Source organism: Chanos chanos, chromosome 4 (assembly GCF_902362185.1).
Source record: "Chanos chanos chromosome 4, fChaCha1.1, whole genome shotgun sequence".
NCBI classification, from domain to species: domain Eukaryota; kingdom Metazoa; phylum Chordata; class Actinopteri; order Gonorynchiformes; family Chanidae; genus Chanos; species Chanos chanos.
The window spans coordinates 48,068,536-48,089,221 of record NC_044498.1 but is presented as its reverse complement, the minus strand read 5'-3'; the positions used below and the strand labels follow the sequence as shown (position 1 = coordinate 48,089,221).

Sequence of the window (20,686 nt, the reverse complement as noted above, 5' to 3'; positions counted from 1 at the left end):
ATGAGGATTTACCACAGTCTCTTCACTGTCTCCAAATTCAGGACAGTTTTCGATTTCGGTGAGAGAGAAGTGGCACATTGGTTTCCTGGACATATGGCAAAAGGTATGCCTCTCCTTGCATAAAGATGCTTTATGTGTTTACAGGCTTTTTGTCGATACTAAACAGCCTGTACTCAGCATGCTCTTAGCTTCTTTTAACACGAACTCTGTCTAACTAGAATTTATAGACGCACGATGAACTACAGCTACATCTAACTCGTCAACTGGTGTTTACTATTTCTGACCAGTATAATCAGTTTATCTTGTTAACGTTCGTTCCCAGCGTTAGTTGCTAGTTATGTGGTATGTATTACTTTCAGGTTCAAGCAGTTTTCACTAGTGATGATACTTGTCCCTTTCCTCCGTTAGGTCTCAAGCAGATGAGGGCTAGTCTAAGGAAAGTTGATTGTATTATAGAGATCCACGACGCCCGAATATCCTTTTACTGCAACTACAGTAATCTGTGCATTATGAAATCAGTTTAACACGGAGATGTCTATTCTAATACTTCCTTAACTGGACAACATACCCTTTTCTGGAAGAAACCCGTTATTTCAGGAAAGTCTTGATGTTCGACCACATTTGCTGATTCTGAATAAGATGGACTTGGCAGACACATCAGGCAAACAGGTGACCTGTGTGTTTCTAAACATAACGTGTCATTGTTTTTTACCGGCAGATGACACAGAAATGATACATGAAGACTTAACGATACAAATTCATTTCCACATTGCGCCCATGCACATTTACCAGACAAAACATCACTTTTTTTGTTCCACTGTGTCAGTCAAAGGGTTATTAAGGCAGTTCTTAATTGCTTTTTTTTTTACCCCCTGGCACTTATGTTTTCCAGAGAATTCTGAATCAACTCAAAAGAGAAGGGGTGAGGAATGTCTTGTACACCGATTGTTTGAGACAACGAGATGACAATGTAAAAAAGGTGACCTGACACAACAAAGAAATACTCAGTGAAGAAACAACTATGGGGATAAAAACCAGCAAAGTTAATACATTTTAATGGTACACTTTGGATCAATACACTTCTTTATGGTTCTTTTCAGATAGTTCCGCTTGTGACAGATTTGATAGAGGGCGGACCACGCTTTCACAGAGAAGAGGTCATTTTCTTTTTACTGGCTTTGCTTATGTGTGATGTACCTAATGTACAACTTGTCTTTGCCATAAATGCCAGTTTGGAACTGTCTCTCTAAACGGTTTTGAATTGCATGTTACTGCTGACTAACTCTTTTTCCACCCAATGCTCAGGAGGGGCAGTACTGTCTGATGGTAATTGGTGTCCCCAATGTTGGAAAGTCATCTTTAATTAATGCTTTGCGAAGAATGAATTTGAAGAAAGGTAATTAAAGACTTTTTTGTGGTACTTTCCAAGACCAGCCTCTATTCAGTGGAGCCCTGGAAACTAGTCTGTTTTTTTTCCCCTCTTGTATGAGACTGGACACCCAAAAATTTAATTTTAAGAAAATCTTTTTTTTTTTTTTTTTTGAAAAGGTAAAGCGTCGAGAGTTGGCGGTGAGCCAGGAATAACCAAAGCTGTCCTGACCAAAATACAGGTTTGTTTTTACTCTTCATTTAGTGACGTTGTGTGTGTGTGTGTCACACTCCGTTAAAGCTAACCACAAACATTACTGTCTTGCCAGGTTAGTGAAAGACCCGTCATGCATTTATTAGACACGCCAGGAGTTCTGCCTCCTAAAATAGAGAGTGTGGAGACTGGCATGAAGCTAGCCTTGTGTGGTAAGTGTCTGTTCATGGTGTAGTTGTTAATTTGGGCACAACCTGTAAATATTTATCAAGTGGCTCAGCAGCACAAAATGTTATGGAGTCACATTTTCCATTCTGACCCACGCAGGTACAATCCTGGATCACCTCGTTGGCGAAGATGTCATTGCAGATTACTTGCTGTTTTCACTGAACAGACTGGAGAGGTTTGGGTAGGTGAAACATGTCATGATTTATTGCTGTGCTGATGAACGGAGTGATTCATCCCCTCCATCAGTGAAGCCCAGGGGGGAAATACGTGTGTTTGTGAAAACAGATGGACACTGCATATCACTGTTTTATCCAATATGAACTTGCACATATAGTTCTATAATACCAACATAACCTAATTGCGGGCAGTAACAGAACAGAAGTGTTTAGCAGTTTTAATGATCTCGTACTCAACTGTTGAGACAGTAGTGATCGTATCTGGATTTTTAAGGTATATGTGTACAGTAATCATGCCATAACTGTAATTCGTGTACCTGTATAACAATGTTGTGCAGGAGGAGGCTGAATATTGACAGTATGGTTTTGGTAACTCCTTTCTGCAGATACGTTGAGAGGTATGATCTGGGAGAACCCAGCGATGACATTCAGCATGTACTGAAACGCATTGCTTTAAAGCTGGGTAAAACTCAGCGTGTCAAAGCCATCACTGGAGTAGGTGAGGCAGTGCTTGTAACATTATTCCACAGTCAACAACAACAACAACAACAATAACAACAAAACTACTACATTTTTCACAATTTATTATTATCCGTCTGAGATGGCATACATATTTGTGTTATTTACTTTTTCATTGTATATGTTCTTGAGTTTAAAACACTGTCATCTCAGTCTTTAAAAATAGCATTTTGTATCCATATCATATATATATATATATATATATGTGTGTGTGTGTGTGTATATATATATATATATATATATATATATATGTATATGTATATGTATATGTAATGATTTCCTAAGAAAGGGGAGTGAGTCTGTGGTTTGACAGCAGTTCCTAACTTTTCTTGTGTCTTCTGTAATCCTAAGGTGACGTGACTATTACAGTGCCAAACTACACTGCCGCGGCCTATGATTTTATCAGAGCTTTCAGAAAAGGAGAGCTTGGGAAAGTGATGCTTGACTGATAACAGAACAGGTTAGTGCTGCGGACGCAGTAGATCAGCGTGGCCCACTGACTGCACGAATGTGTAGAGACATGAGAGGGGACTGTACTCGCACCTTACACACAGAAGGATTGCAGACAAATAGAACTGAACACGATAAATTGATGTGTATATATATATATATATATTAAATATAAAGCTATCCAATATGTGTGTTACAATTGAGGGTGAAAATTTAATGACGATAATAAAATTGTCTATTTTTTTTAATCACAGTTGTCCTGAATGAGATTTAATGAACAAATTGCCTTAAGGTTTAAATGATAATCTATTTTCAACTGAACTCATAATTAAAGTATTAAATGGTTCCCAATAGGTATTCTCTAAATTTGACTTAGTGAAGCTTAATATATCAAAACATACACTTTTTTTCACAGAAAAACATAAACAGGCTATCAAGTAACAAATGAACACTCATTCCAACCTTTGACTAACCCTAAACATGTTAATGATCGTGCTCCAGTGTCTACATTTCTATTATCTAACATATTAGCATGCAGAAAAACCAAACAGGTAAACAACAACAATTACAATATGATCTACAAAACATTTGGCTCTTAAGTGATATAAAATCTGAAAATATGACTCTGTGGAAAATCCAATTAAAGTGAAATATCCTAGTAAGTAACTTTTTCAACGATAGCTTTTGCTATTTATTTTCACATACCAAAAAATACTAGAAAGTCTTCCTTACACGAGGGACAGTTTATATAAGTGATTCATGTAGAAATAGAAAATGATACATGTATATGATATAGACCCAGTCTAGTTTATCATCCTGGTAGAAATCTACAAAATATTGAGGCAGGAATAGAAATGTCTTATACTGAGGCAGTACAGGAATAGAGATGTGTTTTTCACCACTAGTGAGAAGTTGGAAGCATTTCTTCCCTTAGAACTATGTGAATTTTGGATATGAAAACTGTTACCTATGTACAAAGTGCTAAATGCTATCACTGTCATAGATGTGCGTACAGTGCATGTAACATTTACTTGTACCACGACAGTGAAACAGTATTATCACCCTGTGTCTACCTCTTAAAACCATCTGCGTGTGCAATGTAATGTACAAAGTGTTCTATAATTGTATAGATACTACTGCTTCTGCTGAAGCAAACTATGTATTATACCATACAGTGCATTTTCTTATGGAGTTTATTTTTAACGTCTGTCTGGTTTGTGAACCTGTCTGTCATCTTAAAGAAGAAACCCTTTTTTTTTTTCGTGACTGTAATTAAACAGCGCGCCTTAGGAAATATGATCTTACTATCTTGTTTCACAGTAACTTACAAGAAATAGCTTATCAAGCTGGGTTGAAAGTGTTGGTTGTTTCATTCAAGGTTTAAAATACATCAAAACGTTAAGTAGCACAGGAGCACAGTATATATGAGCAGCGGTGGGATCGTGCTTGTTGGAGCTGGACGTCCTAGCGCTGTAGAAATCCCAGTCCGTTCTGTTGCCGTATTGGTTGTCGTTCTCCTCCGAGCTGTCATCCGGGCGACGCTGTGCAGACGCGTACCATCCTCCCGCGGCCAACGCTACCGCTGCCCCGGCCGCCGCTGCTCCCGCCACGCGCGTGGAGGATCCGGTCCGGCCCCGGGAGGAGCGACCTCCGCGTGCGCTCCCCCGGGCGGATCCCCTGGCGCCCCCTCTACCCCCCTTGGACACGACTGTGTCGCAGAGGAATGCTGAGAGCAGGATGAATATCCAGCAGGTGGCCACAGCCCTGTTCATTTTGGCAAACCCTGCACGACGAAGACATTACATGGCTCTTTATTCCATTTATATATTTTTTTTCAGTACGTGCTTTGTTTATGGTCACTGTGTCCTTTTGCTCATCCCTAGCTTGTAATTTTGATTTCACCTCCAGCTCCATTCCCTCTGCCCCTCTTATGTTGAACTCGACGATTTATGACGATAACCAGTCGGCCACTTTGGTTTATCAGACTTAGCTTTAAACTCTAAAAAGGTCCAGTCTTAGTGCACTCAATGTTTATATACTGATAACAGTCTCAAATGTGAGTTAACCACAGCCCTGTAGACTCTGATTTCTCTTTATTCTCCTGATTTCTCTTATGGATGCTGGATAGCTTTCAGCTGTCGGCGGTCAGTGACTTTGTCTGCAGTTTGTTTATCACTATTTAAATTTGATGGTAAGGAGCTTAATTATGGATCTTCATCCCCTTTGGCATAAAACAGAGGTGGTTTACTGGCTTCATTAAACTTGTGTTCGGTGGATTTCTCTGAGTGATTTTTTTTTTTATTATAAAACCTGTAGGTGTGACTTTCTTTTCTTGGAAACCAGGTCTTTTTATGGAATATGCATTTTAAACAGTTTTATTAAGGGGATTTTATTCACCAACTAAGATACACTAGGAAACAGAAACAAAGTTTTGCTCTGTTATATTACCTTTATCTGTTTTTTATTGTAAACACACACACACAAATTGTGTACACAGATATATATATATATATATATATACACATTGTCACGTGTTATTAGCTATACAGGAATTATATTAACTAATGATCATGTTCGTACTTTCTCAGAACTAAGCGACTGGCTGAACTTTTGAATTTGTTTGTGAAGCGGTGTCATATTTATGAGGTCTTCAGCATTTCGCGGTAAAAGATACCGAATTAATCGCTGGGTAACATAGTGACACTGTGTGGTAGGACACGGAACTACAACCTATTTATTAAAGCAGTGATCCATGGGGACACTATTAGAAGTGAAGGGTGCACTGCTTGAAATCAAACTGACAGATTAATAAATCAGAGGTAATGCGATTATTTAAAATACTACTACCACTGCTGTTATCGACAGATTCGTTTAGTCATGTCTGCTCTGTATTTTAAGACACATTTACGTCAAAATTTTTAAGTAACGTTATGCAAAGCTCATCTATTACCACATTATCATCAAAACCATGCTTATATTTTATGTGCTCGTAAAATTAGTCTGCAATGCAAATCTTTCAGTCGTTTATAAATAGGTCAGCGGAGGAAAAGCAATCATCCAGCTAGACAAACAACGTTCGCACGACTGATCAGAAAACAGAAATGGCAATGCAGGCACAATCATCTAAACACGAGCATTAAGCTTTGCAGCCAAGACTAAATCTCATTTAAATTACCTAAATGTTAAAGCAACACTTGAAACCAGATCCAGCTGTCATTTGTCGAATAAAACGATTTCACACGTAAAATTGTAATGACGCTAATCATTAAAATGATGTAAATGTGATTATCTAAACGGTCATCCTCGAATTAAAATCGCTGTTTAAAAAAAAACGACACACCGTCGATAGCATGGTATTAAATTCGGAGACCTGACGCTGCTCTGTTTGCAGGCTACTGCCTATATTAAAAATTGGATAAAGGTTTTCTTTCCGCGTTCAGTTCTGAATTCCATATTTCTATCAGAGTTCGATGCTAAGATGTAGTGATGAAAACATTTACAACAATTGATTCGTCGCTCATAGGTTACTCACCCTCAGTTATGTTAATCTTCTGATCCTTTGACTCAAAATAATCTATCCAATGATGCGTTGTCTGCATATACTTCATAAACGAGGATGCGTCCTTTGTGTGAAGTCGAAACCTTGCTGGGTTGTGCGACTGTAACGTTATTAAAATAATTCTCAACACAGCGGCCCAGACAGAATGGTTGTTATCACCCGAAGTTCTTATGATTAATAAAAAGGTAGGCAAAGGGCTGTATATTTTCAGCTCGGTATCATCACGCAAGAAATGAGGCATGAAAATCAAATAGGTAATGTAAATTAAATCAAGCAGGCCATACTCACACAGGATATTTATTTGTGCCCCCCCCCCCAAGTTATTATGAAATCACTATGTATACATGTAGACATATATCATGCTAGTAAAATATATTTCATAAGGGTAATACGTACCCAGGGGCATGGGTTAGTGTGTGTGTGCGTGTGCGTGTGCGCGGTGATGAGGGGGGGGCAGCAGTAGACCTACCTAAATGACCAAAAGAAGACAGACATCTTGCAGAAATATCATTTATGTATTTTTTCTCACAGGCTCTAGTCAGCCCAACTAAAAATTTTCCATGGCCAGATGCTGACCCCCCCTGTCTGTCTTTCAGTGTTATTTGGTGGGAATAACAGAAGGCTATTTTTATTAGTGCTGATGAAAATATGAGGGCATCTAGTTTCACAAATATTGATTACCACCCTTGGCCAGTGATTTGTAATGACCATTATCAATCAAAGGTTAACAATGCAGCTGTCCTCCTTAAAGGACACCCTGTGCTAAGTAAGAGAACAAAGCCTTCCAGGAATTGAGAAATCAGCATTTGGCTACGTGACAAAATGATTAGGGACTAACCTTTAACTAATTGTAAACTATCTGTAAGATACGCTTTAAATGTACCGGACTTCGCTGAATTTCAGATTCGTTCAAATGAATGAGGAAAAGGTTAGCATTACCCAGACTGAAACACTCCATTTAGACATCCTTCAGATTTGGTTATAGCATTAGTTTTCTTATGGGGAAAACTGATTGGTCCTCATATGTTACATCGCTCTTGAATCCTCATTTCACCCCTGGAGAACTTCAAACAGTTAATGAAGAGGTAATATAGTATGTAGAAAAAAAAGATACAAACTTCTGTTTTTCAAAGATCTTTTCTTTTCTTTTAATAGTATTGGTATTTGATTCTCCAAAAGGGATTATTAGTGTTTGATTGTTCATATAAACAGCATTACACAGGTTAAAGACACATTTGTGGCGTTATAATACCTAATTACTCTTTTTGTTTGTTTGTTTGTTTGTTTGTTTGTTTTTTAGCAGAAACGTTGCTGAATTCACAAATACAGGACAATACAAGAGATAGTACAGAGGTGTGATCATAGACTTTTGAGAAATAAAAAAACAAAAAAAAAATATTGTTTTGCTCTCAGGAAAATAACAAACATATTGTTCAACATGCCATGCAATAGATGTATGTTTTGTTTTTGTTTTTTAAATAAAGTTCTATACAAAAGTTGGACATAGTATTATGATCAAGCAAGATATGACATGTAGTCACAACAATTCTCATTATTGATCTGTTTCTCTATAGAGTATCTGTTGGTCCCAAAATTAACTTCTGTTATAATTTTTTTTTTTAAGTCATAATCAAATGAACGGTTTCTCTGTGAATGTGGGCAAGAGATGAAACATTTATGACACCTTTTCTGATCACACAGTTTGGCTGCATGGCGATATTACTTCACACACTCTAAAGGTATTTCCGTCTACACTCACTGTGAATCATCTCAATAATACACACAGTTTAGTGACATTTAAAGACGTTTTCCCAAAAAAAGCTGCCACTCGCATGTCCAAGAATATTTTATTGCTGTCGTCACTCATGGAGCACATCCTTAACACAAAAATATGTTGTGGCACATTTGATGCACATATCTGTTTTTCTTTTTTTTTTTTTAGAAAAAAAAAAAAACATTGTGTGTTAACTGTTTGGAATAACAGTTATTTTCCAATTAATACTTTTATCTGAAACTCAGCTCCATTGAGTTATGTGTATAATGTCTTGTGGTAACCTTTCTGTTGTAGCAAACTTTTCTGTTCGCAAAGGATCCACTGTTATTTTGGTCTCTTTCGAGTGTGAGATAATGAATGAAGTTAGAAATAATCTCCTTTCTGATCGAGGACGTTACAATATCCATATCGTAACTTTTCAGCTAAAACCGCCACGCAGAAGTCTTTTATTTATTTATTTATTTATTTATTTATTTATTTTCGGCTCTTTTTTTTCTTCTTCACTTTGTGACTGTTTTGTAATATTGGTTTCCGCTGATTAGCAAACAAATTGTGCAGTTGAAGATAAACTCGAGGCAGACACTTTAATGAGATGAAGGCCAGTAATAGCTGTGTTAGTTAATTAAGCCTGCATTAGTGAAAAAAAAAGAAAGAAAAAGATTTGCTTATTTGTGAGGTAAAGCCATACATGGGCAACGAAGGACAGACTTCTCGTCACTTGGCAGCTTTTTTTTTGGTTAGAGTTTTACGTCAAATCTAGTGTTACTGAAATACCAGGCAGTTTATGAGTGTGAAATGATGTCATCTCACTATTCACAAGAGTGACTGTAAAGCTAACATTGTATTGTGTATTCTATCATCAGTAGTCGCATGTCCTTTGCTTATGCTTTCTTCATAACACAGTGGTCTTGGAGGTTTTATCCACATAAAACCGCTTAGGTACCCCTGAATGGAGATCAGAGCATTCAAGGATTCACACATATCTGGTATGATTTTTTTTTTCTCCAAGAGTCGGGAAAAATTCGATGTTCATTGTCGCAGTGTTTGTGTAGGCGGTGGAAACAAGAGGGATTAAATTCTTCATGTGACCTGTAAACCATAAACCTCTTTTTGAATCAGTGTACTAAATGAATAGCCCTTAAAAGTCAACTTTGTCTAACATAACTGTACGCGAGCTCAATGTCATGGTGGGATTCAAAGGAAGACAGGCACATATTATTATCATCGATGGCGTGAGTTAATACTGCACAGTGTGAAAACCGACTTGTGGTACTGTAAAGAGAAAAATATTTTGTCGTTTATTTCTCTCGATCCTCTCCCTTTTAGGGCAGATTAAAGCTATCACGGTTTATCAAACTGTTTGTGAGACTCCAGACTAAAAGATCTGTGGATGGGAACAAGTGGTGCACAAAAATAGGGGATCCACAGTAAACGGCTCCCCTACACAATCACCCTTGATAGTTTTAATACATTTTCCTCCTGTTAATATATTACTCTGAATCCTGTTTTTTTTTTTTCTTTTCACTTGTTGAGGCTTTTGAAATCATTTTTATTATCTTTTTTTTCTAGCATTCATTTGAGGCTTTAAAAATGTGGCAGCTCCCTTGCCCGCAATGGACTTCAGTCCACTGCTGTGCTGGAGCGTACGCAGCAACCTGGGTTCCTCAGAGAGGCCATCAGACCCCCCTTTTTTCCCCTCCTTCGGCCTGCACCGCCACTGTTCCGGGAGGTTGTGGTGTTTTCACGCGAAAGTTTTGCGGCCCGGCTGGCGGTCTCCTTAATCTGGATCTCCAGGTGCCTCTGGATGGCGAGGCCCAGCTCCTGCGGGTCCACTGAGGCCCCGTACACCTCCCAAGTCATGCCCTCTGAATCCCACTTCACCTCCCTCACGGGAGATTTTCGGCTTCCCGCCGTGCCTTTGTCGTTACCGTTTACTCTGTCCTCGACCAGGCACACTTCTGGAAAGACGTGAGGCGGAGGTTCCTCCAAGTCTTTTCCTGCCTGGACTCCTACGTCCCTCAGCTCCCTGTGGGAGGTCATGGTCCCTGCTTCTCTGGTACTCCTGCGCTCCTCCGCCAAATGCGTCTGGCTCCCGCTAGGGCGCAGCAGAGCGGGCCAGTTGCAGTCAAGACTGCAGCAACTCAAAAGCTTCTTAGCATCCAGCCCAGTCTCGCTGACAGAGGATACCAGTCGAGGGAGGGCCAGCATGCCAGGTGATGTCATCTGACTCCTGCAGTCTCCTTCCGTGCCTTCCAGCCGGGGCAGCAGCTGAGCGGGGGCTGGAATAGGCTGGGGGTGGCAGTAGGCAGCGAAAGTGTCCTTCAGCATGCCCTGATGGACAAAGGAACCGCAGCAAGCCGCCTCCTCGAACTTCTGGTGCCTCTTTTCACCGCCAACCTCAGCTTGCGCGTTTGAAGAGCCAGATGGGCAGATCTGAATGCAGCCTTGCTGAGTTTGCTGTGTGGGGTTTCCGGAGCTGCTGCTCCCTCCTCTGCAGAAGGTCATAACCGTATTACTTTGCTGCAGTGGCATGGCTTGCTTGCAAACCAGCGCAGGTAACGGCTGTGTCGGAACCTCCTGGTCCTTCCTACAGTGACAAGACCTGCTAGTTTCACAGTGAGGGGGAATATTGTCCTCCTTAAACATGGGTATACTGTCTGAGTGACTCCTCTGGACAGGCAGCCTGGCTGGAGTCAAGGTCTGTCTGCTCAAGTCCCTCTGGGAAGATGGGGCACTTTCTTTCGATGCCTGTAACATCCCCCCACAGGGTAGACTTTTCTCATGGTTTATATGGTCCTCTTTAGGCTGTGTTTCTCCTCTGGCAGAAATGAGAACTTCAGCAGCATGTGCTGCATTCCGCGCAGTTGCGTGTTCCACCGCACATTCTGTAGGGTGGGGGCCAGTCTTTTCAGGCTCCTGCACCTGGTCCCCATTTTTCAGGTCCTTTTGTAAACATGCCGCCTCACTGGCGCTCTTTCGCAGCTCTTCGGACTGGAAACGATCTTTTACCACATCACTGGAGCTCTTGGAGAGGGAGAGAACGTTGTCGGCGGCAAGCGCAGAATCAGTAGGGATTGCGCCCTCCGGTGGGAACAATTCAGACGCGAGATTTGCGCTTTCTGCCATAGAAATGATCTGGAAGAGAGTGCAACGAAAGCTTGGATTATTATACAACAGGAAAAAAAAGACATTTAACTCTGACGCTGATTCTTAGGACAAGTTAGGACAAATACTGATGCTCTGAGTCTGTAATTTCTGTTTCATCTTTTCTGTCTTTGATAAGCTACTTTGAAAGGTGATTAAGAAATGTGATGTTTCTGATTAGATAACTTCAAAACCTTGTCATTCCTTGACACTAAACAGAGGTGCAAATTTTAGGTCATTAGGTCAGTGTGATAATGCCATAAAATAAGAACAGAGAACTACAGTAATCCAGAGTAAACTAATCTTAATCCTGTCTCAGCATGAAAGCACCATACATACATCTAAGAGATGCAACAAATGAGCTGACTGCCAATGTAATTTACCTTTTTCATTGAAAAAAAAAAAAAAAAAAAAAAATATATATATATATATATATATATATATATATGTATATATACACACACACACACACACACACACACACACACATATACATACACATATATATACATATATATATACATATACATGCATACATTTATACACTCACACACACACACACACATACATATATATAAATGATAATCGGATCAAAATTGGCGGTAAATTAAAGCAAGGCAGGAAGGAGTGGGTCTAGAATGTGTCTTCACACAGCCCTATTGACAACCTGTTTCCTCAGGCATTTATTTTTGAGAGTGATATACGGCTAGGGGAGTGATCAGAGCTGTCTCTCCCCAGGGGGTCAAATTCTCTAAGGCTAGACCCCTGTACACATTCTTCCCAGCTGAGACTCCGGTCCAAAAGCATTACTCTTGTATATTGTATCTTGGAGAACCATTGGGAGAACCGTGTTAGGAGTGTCAAAAACGTAAACAACTAACACTAAACAGGATATTTGCATTGTACTATTCGTATTTATAAATACAATGTTAAATTGATCACATTTGCTGAAGTGCCGACACTGTGATAAATGAATACGTGTTTTAAAACATAGCTGCCCATGTTTCTGTCCTTCAGTGCTGCCTGTTTTCGTATCACATCAGCGTCTGTGTCTGTGCATTTTTGAATGCTATAGACCATAACAAAGAGCACAAGATCTCAGGTATGTAGGTCTGGTGAAATAAAATATTGCCTGTGGACACGTGAGACACAGTGTTCAGCGGCAACATAGCTATTAACTCTGTGTTTTACTCCAGATGGTAACATTGTTTTCGATGAAAATCAACCAGCCAAGCTGCCCCTTTGGGTCAGTGATCTTCCCCAGATCAGTTTAGTTTATGTAGGAATGTCTGCCTGCTGTCCCTGTTTGTTTTCTCGACATTAAATCAGCGCTAGATCTCAGGGGCTGTGCAGCCATTCATAAAAAAAATACAGCATCAGGCTCAGCATCAAAGCAGTAACTAATCTGCCACTGAATGTGCCAAAAAAAATAAATGAATATGTCTTTTGATATTTATTTGTACATGGTCGCAGCATTTACTGATCACTTTTCATGAAAATGAAATATCCTTTTTTTTTTATCAGTTTAGCACACATAATACAGGCAAATACAGGCATGTTACTGACATTGGGACCGAATACTTTTTCATTTTCAGGCATTGTTTTGGTGCTCTCTGGTGCTTTAATGATGCCTGTCACTGTGCTTGTGAGAGGTGCGAGATACAGTGTGGATCATGATGTCCTATAAGATGAATGGAAAAAAAAAAATAAGACACATATAGTTTTCCTGAGACCAAGATTCAGGCATCATGTAACACATTGTAGGCCTGCATGCATTTCATCCTCCATAAGCGCTAAAAATATCCAGAAAGGTAATGCACACACACACACACACACACACACACACATAAATACACATGGACACAGAAAGAAATGGTGTCAGAAAATCAGCAGGGTCCTAAGAGGAGGGTTTTTTCCTTGATGGATTAAATGCTGTAGTAAAAAGAGTCCTGACTTACCTTCAAGCGCGAGTCACAAATAGAACGAGTGTTCCCCTTCTTTCGTCCTCTTCTTCTTCTTTATTGCTCTCTCTCTTTCTGCCTTTCCCTCCTTTCTTCCCTCTGGCTGTTTTTTTTTTGCCCCACCTCTCTCTCTCTCTCTCTGTCTTTCTCTCGCCGCTCTATCTCTCTCGCCACTCTCTCTCTCTCTCTCTCACTCCCCTTAGTATCGGTGCTCGGTCATCCCAGGCTCCCGGGAGCACGGGCGTCAGAGCGGGACCTTGAAAACGGGAGAGCGGGCGGCGGTGTCTCCCCCTCTCCACATCCACAGGTGACTCCCACCCCACTCCTTCCTTTACAATCTCTACATCAGACCCCTCCCACTCCGCTCCAAGGCCCCTCCTTTACCTTCTCTTGCTCCAGCAGTGAGAAAAGATGGAGGGAGCCTTCGGGATAATCTCCTTTTTCATCTGATTACAAGTGAGCTTCAGTCGCAGATCTTCAAATCCTCAGCTAGGAAGATGTTTGTGTGTGCGTGTGAGTGTGTGTGTGCGTGTGTGTGTGTGTGTGTGTGTGTGTGTGTGTGTGTGTATGAGAGAGAGAGTATGAAAGAAAGGGAGAGAGAGAGAGTGAAGCGGGGAGGGAGAGCTGTTTGTGTCTATGTATGGTATAGGATGGTAGGGGTGTGTGCTGAGAAGGGGATTGGACACAGAGAGGAGGTGGTAAAACGATGATGCGGAGATGCAGTGATAGTCAAGAAACCAGCGTCATTGTCACTTCATCCACCTGAAAGGAGAGAGAGAGAGAGAGAGATGAGGGGAGGGGGAGAGGGGGAGTAAATGAATGAACACTCAGAACAAAAAAAAAAGCAAAAAAAAAAAAAAAAAAGCTTGTCTTCATGCCCAGCACATCCACCCACTAATTTTTGACAGGACAGTCTTGCTCTCTCTCTCTCTCTCTCTCTCTCTCTCTCTCCCCCTCTCTCTCGCTCTCTCTCTCTCAGAGTGCAATTCTGTTCTCCTCTTTCACCTACTCCCTCTCCATCACTCTTGCCTTGTTGCTATGGCAACAATATAGCACCGTGGGACTCTGATGAATTTTCTTTTCTTTTTTTTCTTTTTTTCTTTCATGTTGCTGTGAAGCGACATGGGGAAACACAGGAGCATGGAACACTGTTTACTCACGCTTGTCAAGTAATGTGAGAAAATCTTGTTTGGATAAAAATTGATGCCCACTGTAATTTCCCTGACATGGGAATGCCAGACTAGAAGCCAGTTTAATGAACACTAAGACAATAAATAGATATTTGCATTTTCTGCTCTCGTCTGTGCATTCCAGATTGTCAGTGAGGGATGTCAGTTATGTTAACCCTTGCTAACATGATGTGCAAGCAAAGTGTATCATATCAAAAATAATTGACACAAATTATCGTGCTGTTTTACAAAATACATTCCAAATAATTGTTTTACAATAATTGCTTATGTTTACAAGGAATCGAGGGTGACCCAAAGATGTATCTATATATTTTGTATAATACGTATACTTATAGGTCAATCAGTCATTTTTCATGCCCTAAAAATACACGACATCGCAGCTGTTATTTTCAACTGAGAAAAGATTCGTTAACCAATCTTTTTTACTCCTTAATATCTGGAGCGAAACCTCAGAACATGAGTCTCACCAAGGTCTCCAAAAGCAGCTGAGCATGATAACCATGCAAAGTCTAAACCCCTGTGAAAAATTAGACTTGGCAACATCCCAAAATTTGACTTTCTCTTTTTTTTTTTCTTCATTTTAAGTCTTTCAGCATGAATCAGAGAAATTGTTGGTGGCCACAAATTATGTTCGTAATCCTTTAGCACAATATATTAGAGTCACAAGTTCAACTAGAAAACACGGACGTCAAAACCGGGTTCGAACAAAGGATAAAATCAACAGCCCTACCAGACTGTAGTAATAGTAATAATGATATGGTACTTTTTTTTGTTTCAGTGTTTTGCATTTTCCTTACATACTCTTTTATCATTACATTCTAGAATCACCAGAGTCTCGTAAAATATGATTCTTTTGACCGAGAGCACATGTATGAGGAATGTGTATAGATATGGAAATGCTTATTGTTTAAGACTGAGTGACAAATACACTCGGTAGCCTTGAGGGTAGCTGTGTGTTGTGTGTGTGTGTGTGTGTGTGTGTGTGTGTGTGTGTGTGTGTGTGTGTGTGTGTGCGCGTGTATGTGTGTGCGTGTGTGTATTTGAGTGTATGCGTGCGTATGTGTGCGTCCATGTGTGTGTGGGTCTGTGTGTGTGTGTGTGTGTGTGCGTCCATGTGTGTGCGTGTGTGTGTGTGTATATATGTGTACATGCGTGTGTGTGTGAGCGCGCATGCGTATGTGTGTGTGTGTGAGTGTTTGTGTGCATGGGGGGGGCGGGCTGTGAGGGTGGGGTGCTGATGAGGAATTGGACCTCTGATCTGAACTCTTACTAAGACAGCTTGAACATCTGGAGAGCAGCTCAGCCAGATGTGTGTGGATTAAAACAGCGGTAAACACAGAGAGAAAGTAAATGTTATCGCGTGATACAGTGAACTGAGTGCATTTTCAGGCTGTTCACACCAAAACAATCATGACCAGAGGTCTTTTATGACCTGGATAAAAAAAAAAAAAAGACATTACTCAACTTTGACTTAACCTTTTGTCAGAACAACACACTGTCTTTAGGTCCAACAGTACAGAGATGTAGCCTCAGAGAGTAAGACTATATTTAAAGAACTGCCCTGACCTTGTTTTGTTTTGGGCACAATTTGATACCACTCAAAATTTCACGTTCACAATAATCCATTCAATGCTACTATAGCAACTCAAACCTGTTTGTATTTTCAGGCAGCATGCTTGTCATTCTGATGTGATTGTAAATGTCTGTACACAATTATGTACAAAGGGGTTAATTACTCCCAAAGTCCTGTGAGAAGACACAAAACATAGAAATAAACACCCTTTTGTCATATTTTCAGTTTCTCTGAAAACTTATCCTGTTAGCGGAACGGCAAGGGACGTCATTATTTTCAGAAAACTACTCCCTCAGGACTCAGAGTTCTACTTTCCCATAGGTTTTATGGGCCTCCTACTGTAGGAACTGTACTTCGGTGTGGATTCTCAGAACTGTTAAAGGTTGAGAGAGGGATACAGCTGTTAAATAGGACCAGCACGGATCCCTCCATTCTGTTCCTTTCTTTTTGTTGTTGTTGTTGTTGTTGTTGTTTTCTTTTCTTTTTTTTTTGCCAGTTTAGCGCTAACACTAAAAGCTGAACATAAAGAGAAACTAAATTGGACACTGGAGTACACCTTGACTGTTTTTTTTTTTTCTTTTCTTTTTACCGTACAAAAATGTTATGTGGACAGAAACACCCCAAAACAAGTCGCAGAAGAAAACGAGACATCACTCAACGTGAAAGATCACCGGGAATAGACAGTAAGTAATCCTCTTATGTCCAAATAGTCAGAAATTATGTCTCACATTTATGCAATCGTCTAGGACAGTACTCAGCCCAGTGAGATGTTTGAACCTCATTTGCGTCAGTACAGTATATTTATATTTGTAATTATCCCTGTCCTCCGAGAAAGGAATGCTACAGTAAAACATTTACCGACTTCAGGAATAATGCGGTTTTATTAACTACCGCTCTCATTCAATCTGTTGGAATTATTTATGTGTTTCTTTGTACAAAAGTGAGCACCAACAGAGAACAATCTACTGAAACAACACAGAGCCATGTATATAAAGTTTTGCTGGAGAAAAAAAAAAAAAAAAAACCCAACTTATCTTTCTACAGGAGAAGTACAAACGAGTGGTGAAACTCATAAACGTAATATGCTGATAAGGACAGACCTCTGCCATAGATCACTGATAAGGCCCCTGTGCCCTGCAGAACCAACAGTAACTACTTCCTTATTAAAAACGTACATGAGAAACAAGAGCATTGTGTAACATCTGAAGCATAAGTCAGCTGCCCGTTCCTGTGTCATTAAGTTTTCAGAATCCCCTGGTGCCCATAGGGCCAGTTCAGTCATAGCTTTGTTTTAACAGGCGGCGAAGAGGCAACATACATACATACACACACAGACAAAAAACAAAAAACATTTAACAATTTATGTGTGCTCTATTGCTATCTTCAGTGAGACAGCAAGACACAGCAGTGAGAAAGCAGTAGCAACATTCTGTTTATTATGTAAGCACATGTAACATAGAAGAACATTCTTTTCTGTTCACAAAAAAAAAAAAAAAAAAAAAGTTGACGAGACTTGATTCCCCCCCCCCCCCACCCCCCCCTGCACATTTCATTATAAAGTGTGCTAATTTTAGCATTTACCTTGAAGAGGATTGTTTACAGTGTGGAGGTGGTCCTCCCTGAATCCTTGTTTGTTGTCTCTCCCTGAACGTCCTTCGAGACAACCACGCACCTTTTGTTCAGAACGGTGCCTGCTGCCAATACGTGAGTCCATGCAATGCCAAAGGGCAGAGTTGTTCAGAGACTTTTCCTCGGGAGAGGGAGCATTTTTTTTTCAGACCCCTTTTCACACGCCTCCCTGAACAAACCTTGGCCACGCCCACAGCACATGGTTTACAATTTCATAATCACACCAGAGTGCACGTCATAACGTGAAAATAAAACAGACACAAGAAAAAAAAGAAAGAAAGAAAGAAAGAAAGACATAGAAAGACATATTTAGCTGTCATATTGTTGTTACAATGCTACATTTAAAGGTTTATAGAAATCTCCTTCGGTTCCACTAATATGAAAGTCACACAATTCCAGCAATGAAAGGTGTGTCAGCTTTGTCTCATTCCTCTGATTTCCTTTAATCAGGTTATGGGTTGTATAGGTTGAAAAATTGGATTTGAAAGTACGGTAGGTGCTCGGGGCCACGGCACCGGGGTCCCAGTGCCGTTCTCATGCCTTATTGATTCCATGTGATGTTCTCTATGAGTTGATGAAACAGTCGGATCAGCTGCTTAAAGATTTCATGACTTTTTAATCTGCAAAGTTCAAAGTCCAGTCGTCTTTCGGCGTCCAGCATCAATCGAATCGCGGATTAAAAGCCACAAATTGGACCCCGGCAAAACAAAGATCTCAATCTCTATGTGGGTTTCCATTAGCGTGAGGTCCCCTGTTTGTTTGTAATGTTGTGATGCGATAGCAAGCGTTCTTCGCATGAGCCTCATAATTGTCCTGCTAGGGTTAGTTCTGAGTGGTTTTATACCTGGAGGAGCCTGTGGAGTGTGTGTGTGGAGTGTGTATGTGGAGTGTGTATGTGGAGTGTGTATGTGGAGTGTGTGTGTGGAGTGTGTGTGTGGAGTGTGTGTGTGGAGTGTGTATGTGGAACCTGTATGTGGAGTGTGTGTGTGGAGTGTGTGTGTAGAGTGTGTGTGTGGAGTGTGTATGTGGAGTGCATATGTGGAGTGTGTATGTGGAGTGTGTGTGTGGAGTGTGTTATGTGGAGTGTGTGTGTGGAGTGTGTGTGTGGAGTGTGTATGTGGAGCCTGTATGTGGAATGTGTATGTGGAGTGTGTATGTGGAATGTGTATGTGGAGCGTGTATGTGGAGCGTGTATGTGGAGTGTGTATGTGGAATGTGTATGTGGAGTGTGTATGTGGAATGTGTATGTGGAGCGTGTATGTGGAGTGTGTGTGTGGAGCGTGTATGTGGAGTGTGTATGTGGAATGTGTATGTGGAATGTGTATGTGGAGCCTGTATGTGGAGCGTGTATGTGGAGTGTGTATGTGGAGTGTGTATGTGGAGTGTGTATGTGGAATGTGTATGTGGAGCGTGTATGTGGAGCGTGTATGTGGAGCGTGTATGTGGAGTGTGTATGTGGAGTGTGTATGTGGAGTGTGTATGTGGAATGTGTATGTGGAGCGTGTATGTGGAGCGTGTATGTGGAGTGTGTATGTGGAATGTGTATGTGGAGTGTGTATGTGGAGTGTGTATGTGGAATGTGTATGTGGAGCGTGTATGTGGAGTGTGTATGTGGAATGTGTATGTGGAGCGTGTATGTGGAGCGTGTATGTGGAGTGTGTATGTGGAATGTGTATGTGGAGTGTGTATGTGGAGCGTGTATGTGGAGCGTGTATGTGGAGCGTGTATGTGGAGTGTGTATGTGGAATGTGTATGTGGAGCGTGTATGTGGAGTGTGTGTGTGGAGTGTGTATGTGGAGCCTGTATGTGGAATGTGTATGTGGAGCGTGTATGTGGAGTGTGTATGTGGAATGTGTATGTGGAGTGTGTATGTGGAGTGTGTATGTGGAATGTGTATGTGGAGCGTGTATGTGGAGTGTGTGTGTGGAGCGTGTATGTGGAGTGTGTATGTGGAATGTGTATGTGGAATGTGTATGTGGAGCGTGTATGTGGAGCGTGTATGTGGAGCGTGTATGTGGAGTGTGTATGTGGAATGTGTATGTGGAGCGTGTATGTGGAGTGTGTATGTGGAGCCTGTGGAGCGTGTATGTGGAGTGTGTATGTGGAGCCTGTGGAGTGTGTATGTGGAGTGTGTATGTGGAGTGTGTGTGTGGAGTGTGTATGTGGAGCCTGTGGAGTGTGTATGTGGAGTGTGTATGTGGAGCCTGTGGAGTGTGTATGTGGAGTGTGTATGTGGAGCCTGTGGAGTGTGTATGTGGAGCGTGTATGTGGAGTGTGTGTGTGGAGTGTGTATGTGGAGCCTGTGGAGTGTGTATGTGGAGTGTGTATGTGGAGCCTGTGGAGTGTGTATGTGGAGTGCATATGTGGAGTGTGTATGTGGAGTGTGTGTGTGGAGTGTGTATGTGGAGCCTGTGGAGTGTGTATGTGGAGTGTGTATGTGGACCCTGTGGAGTGTGTATGTGGAGTGTGTATGTGGAGTGTGTGTGTGGAGTGTGTATGTGGAGCCTGTGGAGTGTGTATGTGGAGTGTGTATGTGGAGTGTGTGTGTGGAGTGTGTATGTGGAGTGTGTATGTGGAGTGTGTGTGTGGAGTGTGTATGTGGAGCCTGTGGAGTGTGTATGTGGAGTGTGTATGTGGAGTGTGTATGTGGAGTGTGTATGTGGAGTGTGTATGTGGAATGTGTATGTGGAGCGTGTATGTGGAGTGTGTACGTGGAGTGTGTATGTGGAGTGTGTATGTGGAGTGTGTATGTGGAGTGTGTTATGTGGAGTGTGTATGTGGAGTGTGTATGTGGAGTGTGTATGTGGAGTGTGTATGTGGAGTGTGTTATGTGGAGTGTGTATGTGGAGTGTGTGTGTGGAGTGTGTATGTGGAGTGTGTACGTGGAGTGTGTATGTGGAG

At 41.1% G+C, this 20,686-nt stretch overlaps 3 protein-coding genes across 3 annotated transcripts; 1 reads left to right on the top strand and 2 right to left on the bottom strand.

Moving 5' to 3' along the window:
• mtg1 (mitochondrial ribosome-associated GTPase 1) lies at positions 1-2,981 on the top strand. The gene is made up of 11 exons (XM_030772618.1): positions 1-103; positions 409-473; positions 565-669; positions 893-979; positions 1,101-1,157; positions 1,306-1,396; positions 1,549-1,610; positions 1,698-1,794; positions 1,910-1,991; positions 2,373-2,485; positions 2,857-2,981. Exons 1-11 carry the CDS (start codon positions 1-3, stop codon positions 2,952-2,954), a joined length of 960 nt encoding a protein of 319 aa, XP_030628478.1. The 3' UTR covers positions 2,955-2,981.
• Positions 2,982-4,328: 1,347 nt separating this feature from the next.
• sprn (shadow of prion protein) lies at positions 4,329-4,727 on the bottom strand. Its single transcript, XM_030772398.1, has one exon. The coding sequence runs from the start codon at positions 4,725-4,727 to the stop codon at positions 4,329-4,331; it is 399 nt and encodes a 132-aa protein (XP_030628258.1).
• Positions 4,728-9,908: 5,181 nt separating this feature from the next.
• LOC115810466 (uncharacterized) lies at positions 9,909-11,414 on the bottom strand. The gene has a single exon (XM_030772397.1). The coding sequence runs from the start codon at positions 11,412-11,414 to the stop codon at positions 9,909-9,911; it is 1,506 nt and encodes a 501-aa protein (XP_030628257.1).
• Positions 11,415-20,686: the final 9,272 nt, after the last annotated feature.

Bases quoted from the DNA above. Each gene is read 5' to 3' on its own strand.
- mtg1 (XM_030772618.1), top strand. From the start codon at position 1: ATGAGGATTTACCACAGTCTCTTCACTGTCTCCAAATTCAGGACAGTT. The intron at 104-408 runs GTATGCCTCTCC...TTCCTCCGTTAG, and splicing joins TCCTGGACATATGGCAAAAG to GTCTCAAGCAGATGAGGGCT. The intron at 980-1,100 runs GTGACCTGACAC...GGTTCTTTTCAG, and splicing joins GAGATGACAATGTAAAAAAG to ATAGTTCCGCTTGTGACAGA.
- sprn (XM_030772398.1), bottom strand. From the start codon at position 4,727: ATGAACAGGGCTGTGGCCACCTGCTGGATATTCATCCTGCTCTCAGCA.
- LOC115810466 (XM_030772397.1), bottom strand. From the start codon at position 11,414: ATGGCAGAAAGCGCAAATCTCGCGTCTGAATTGTTCCCACCGGAGGGC.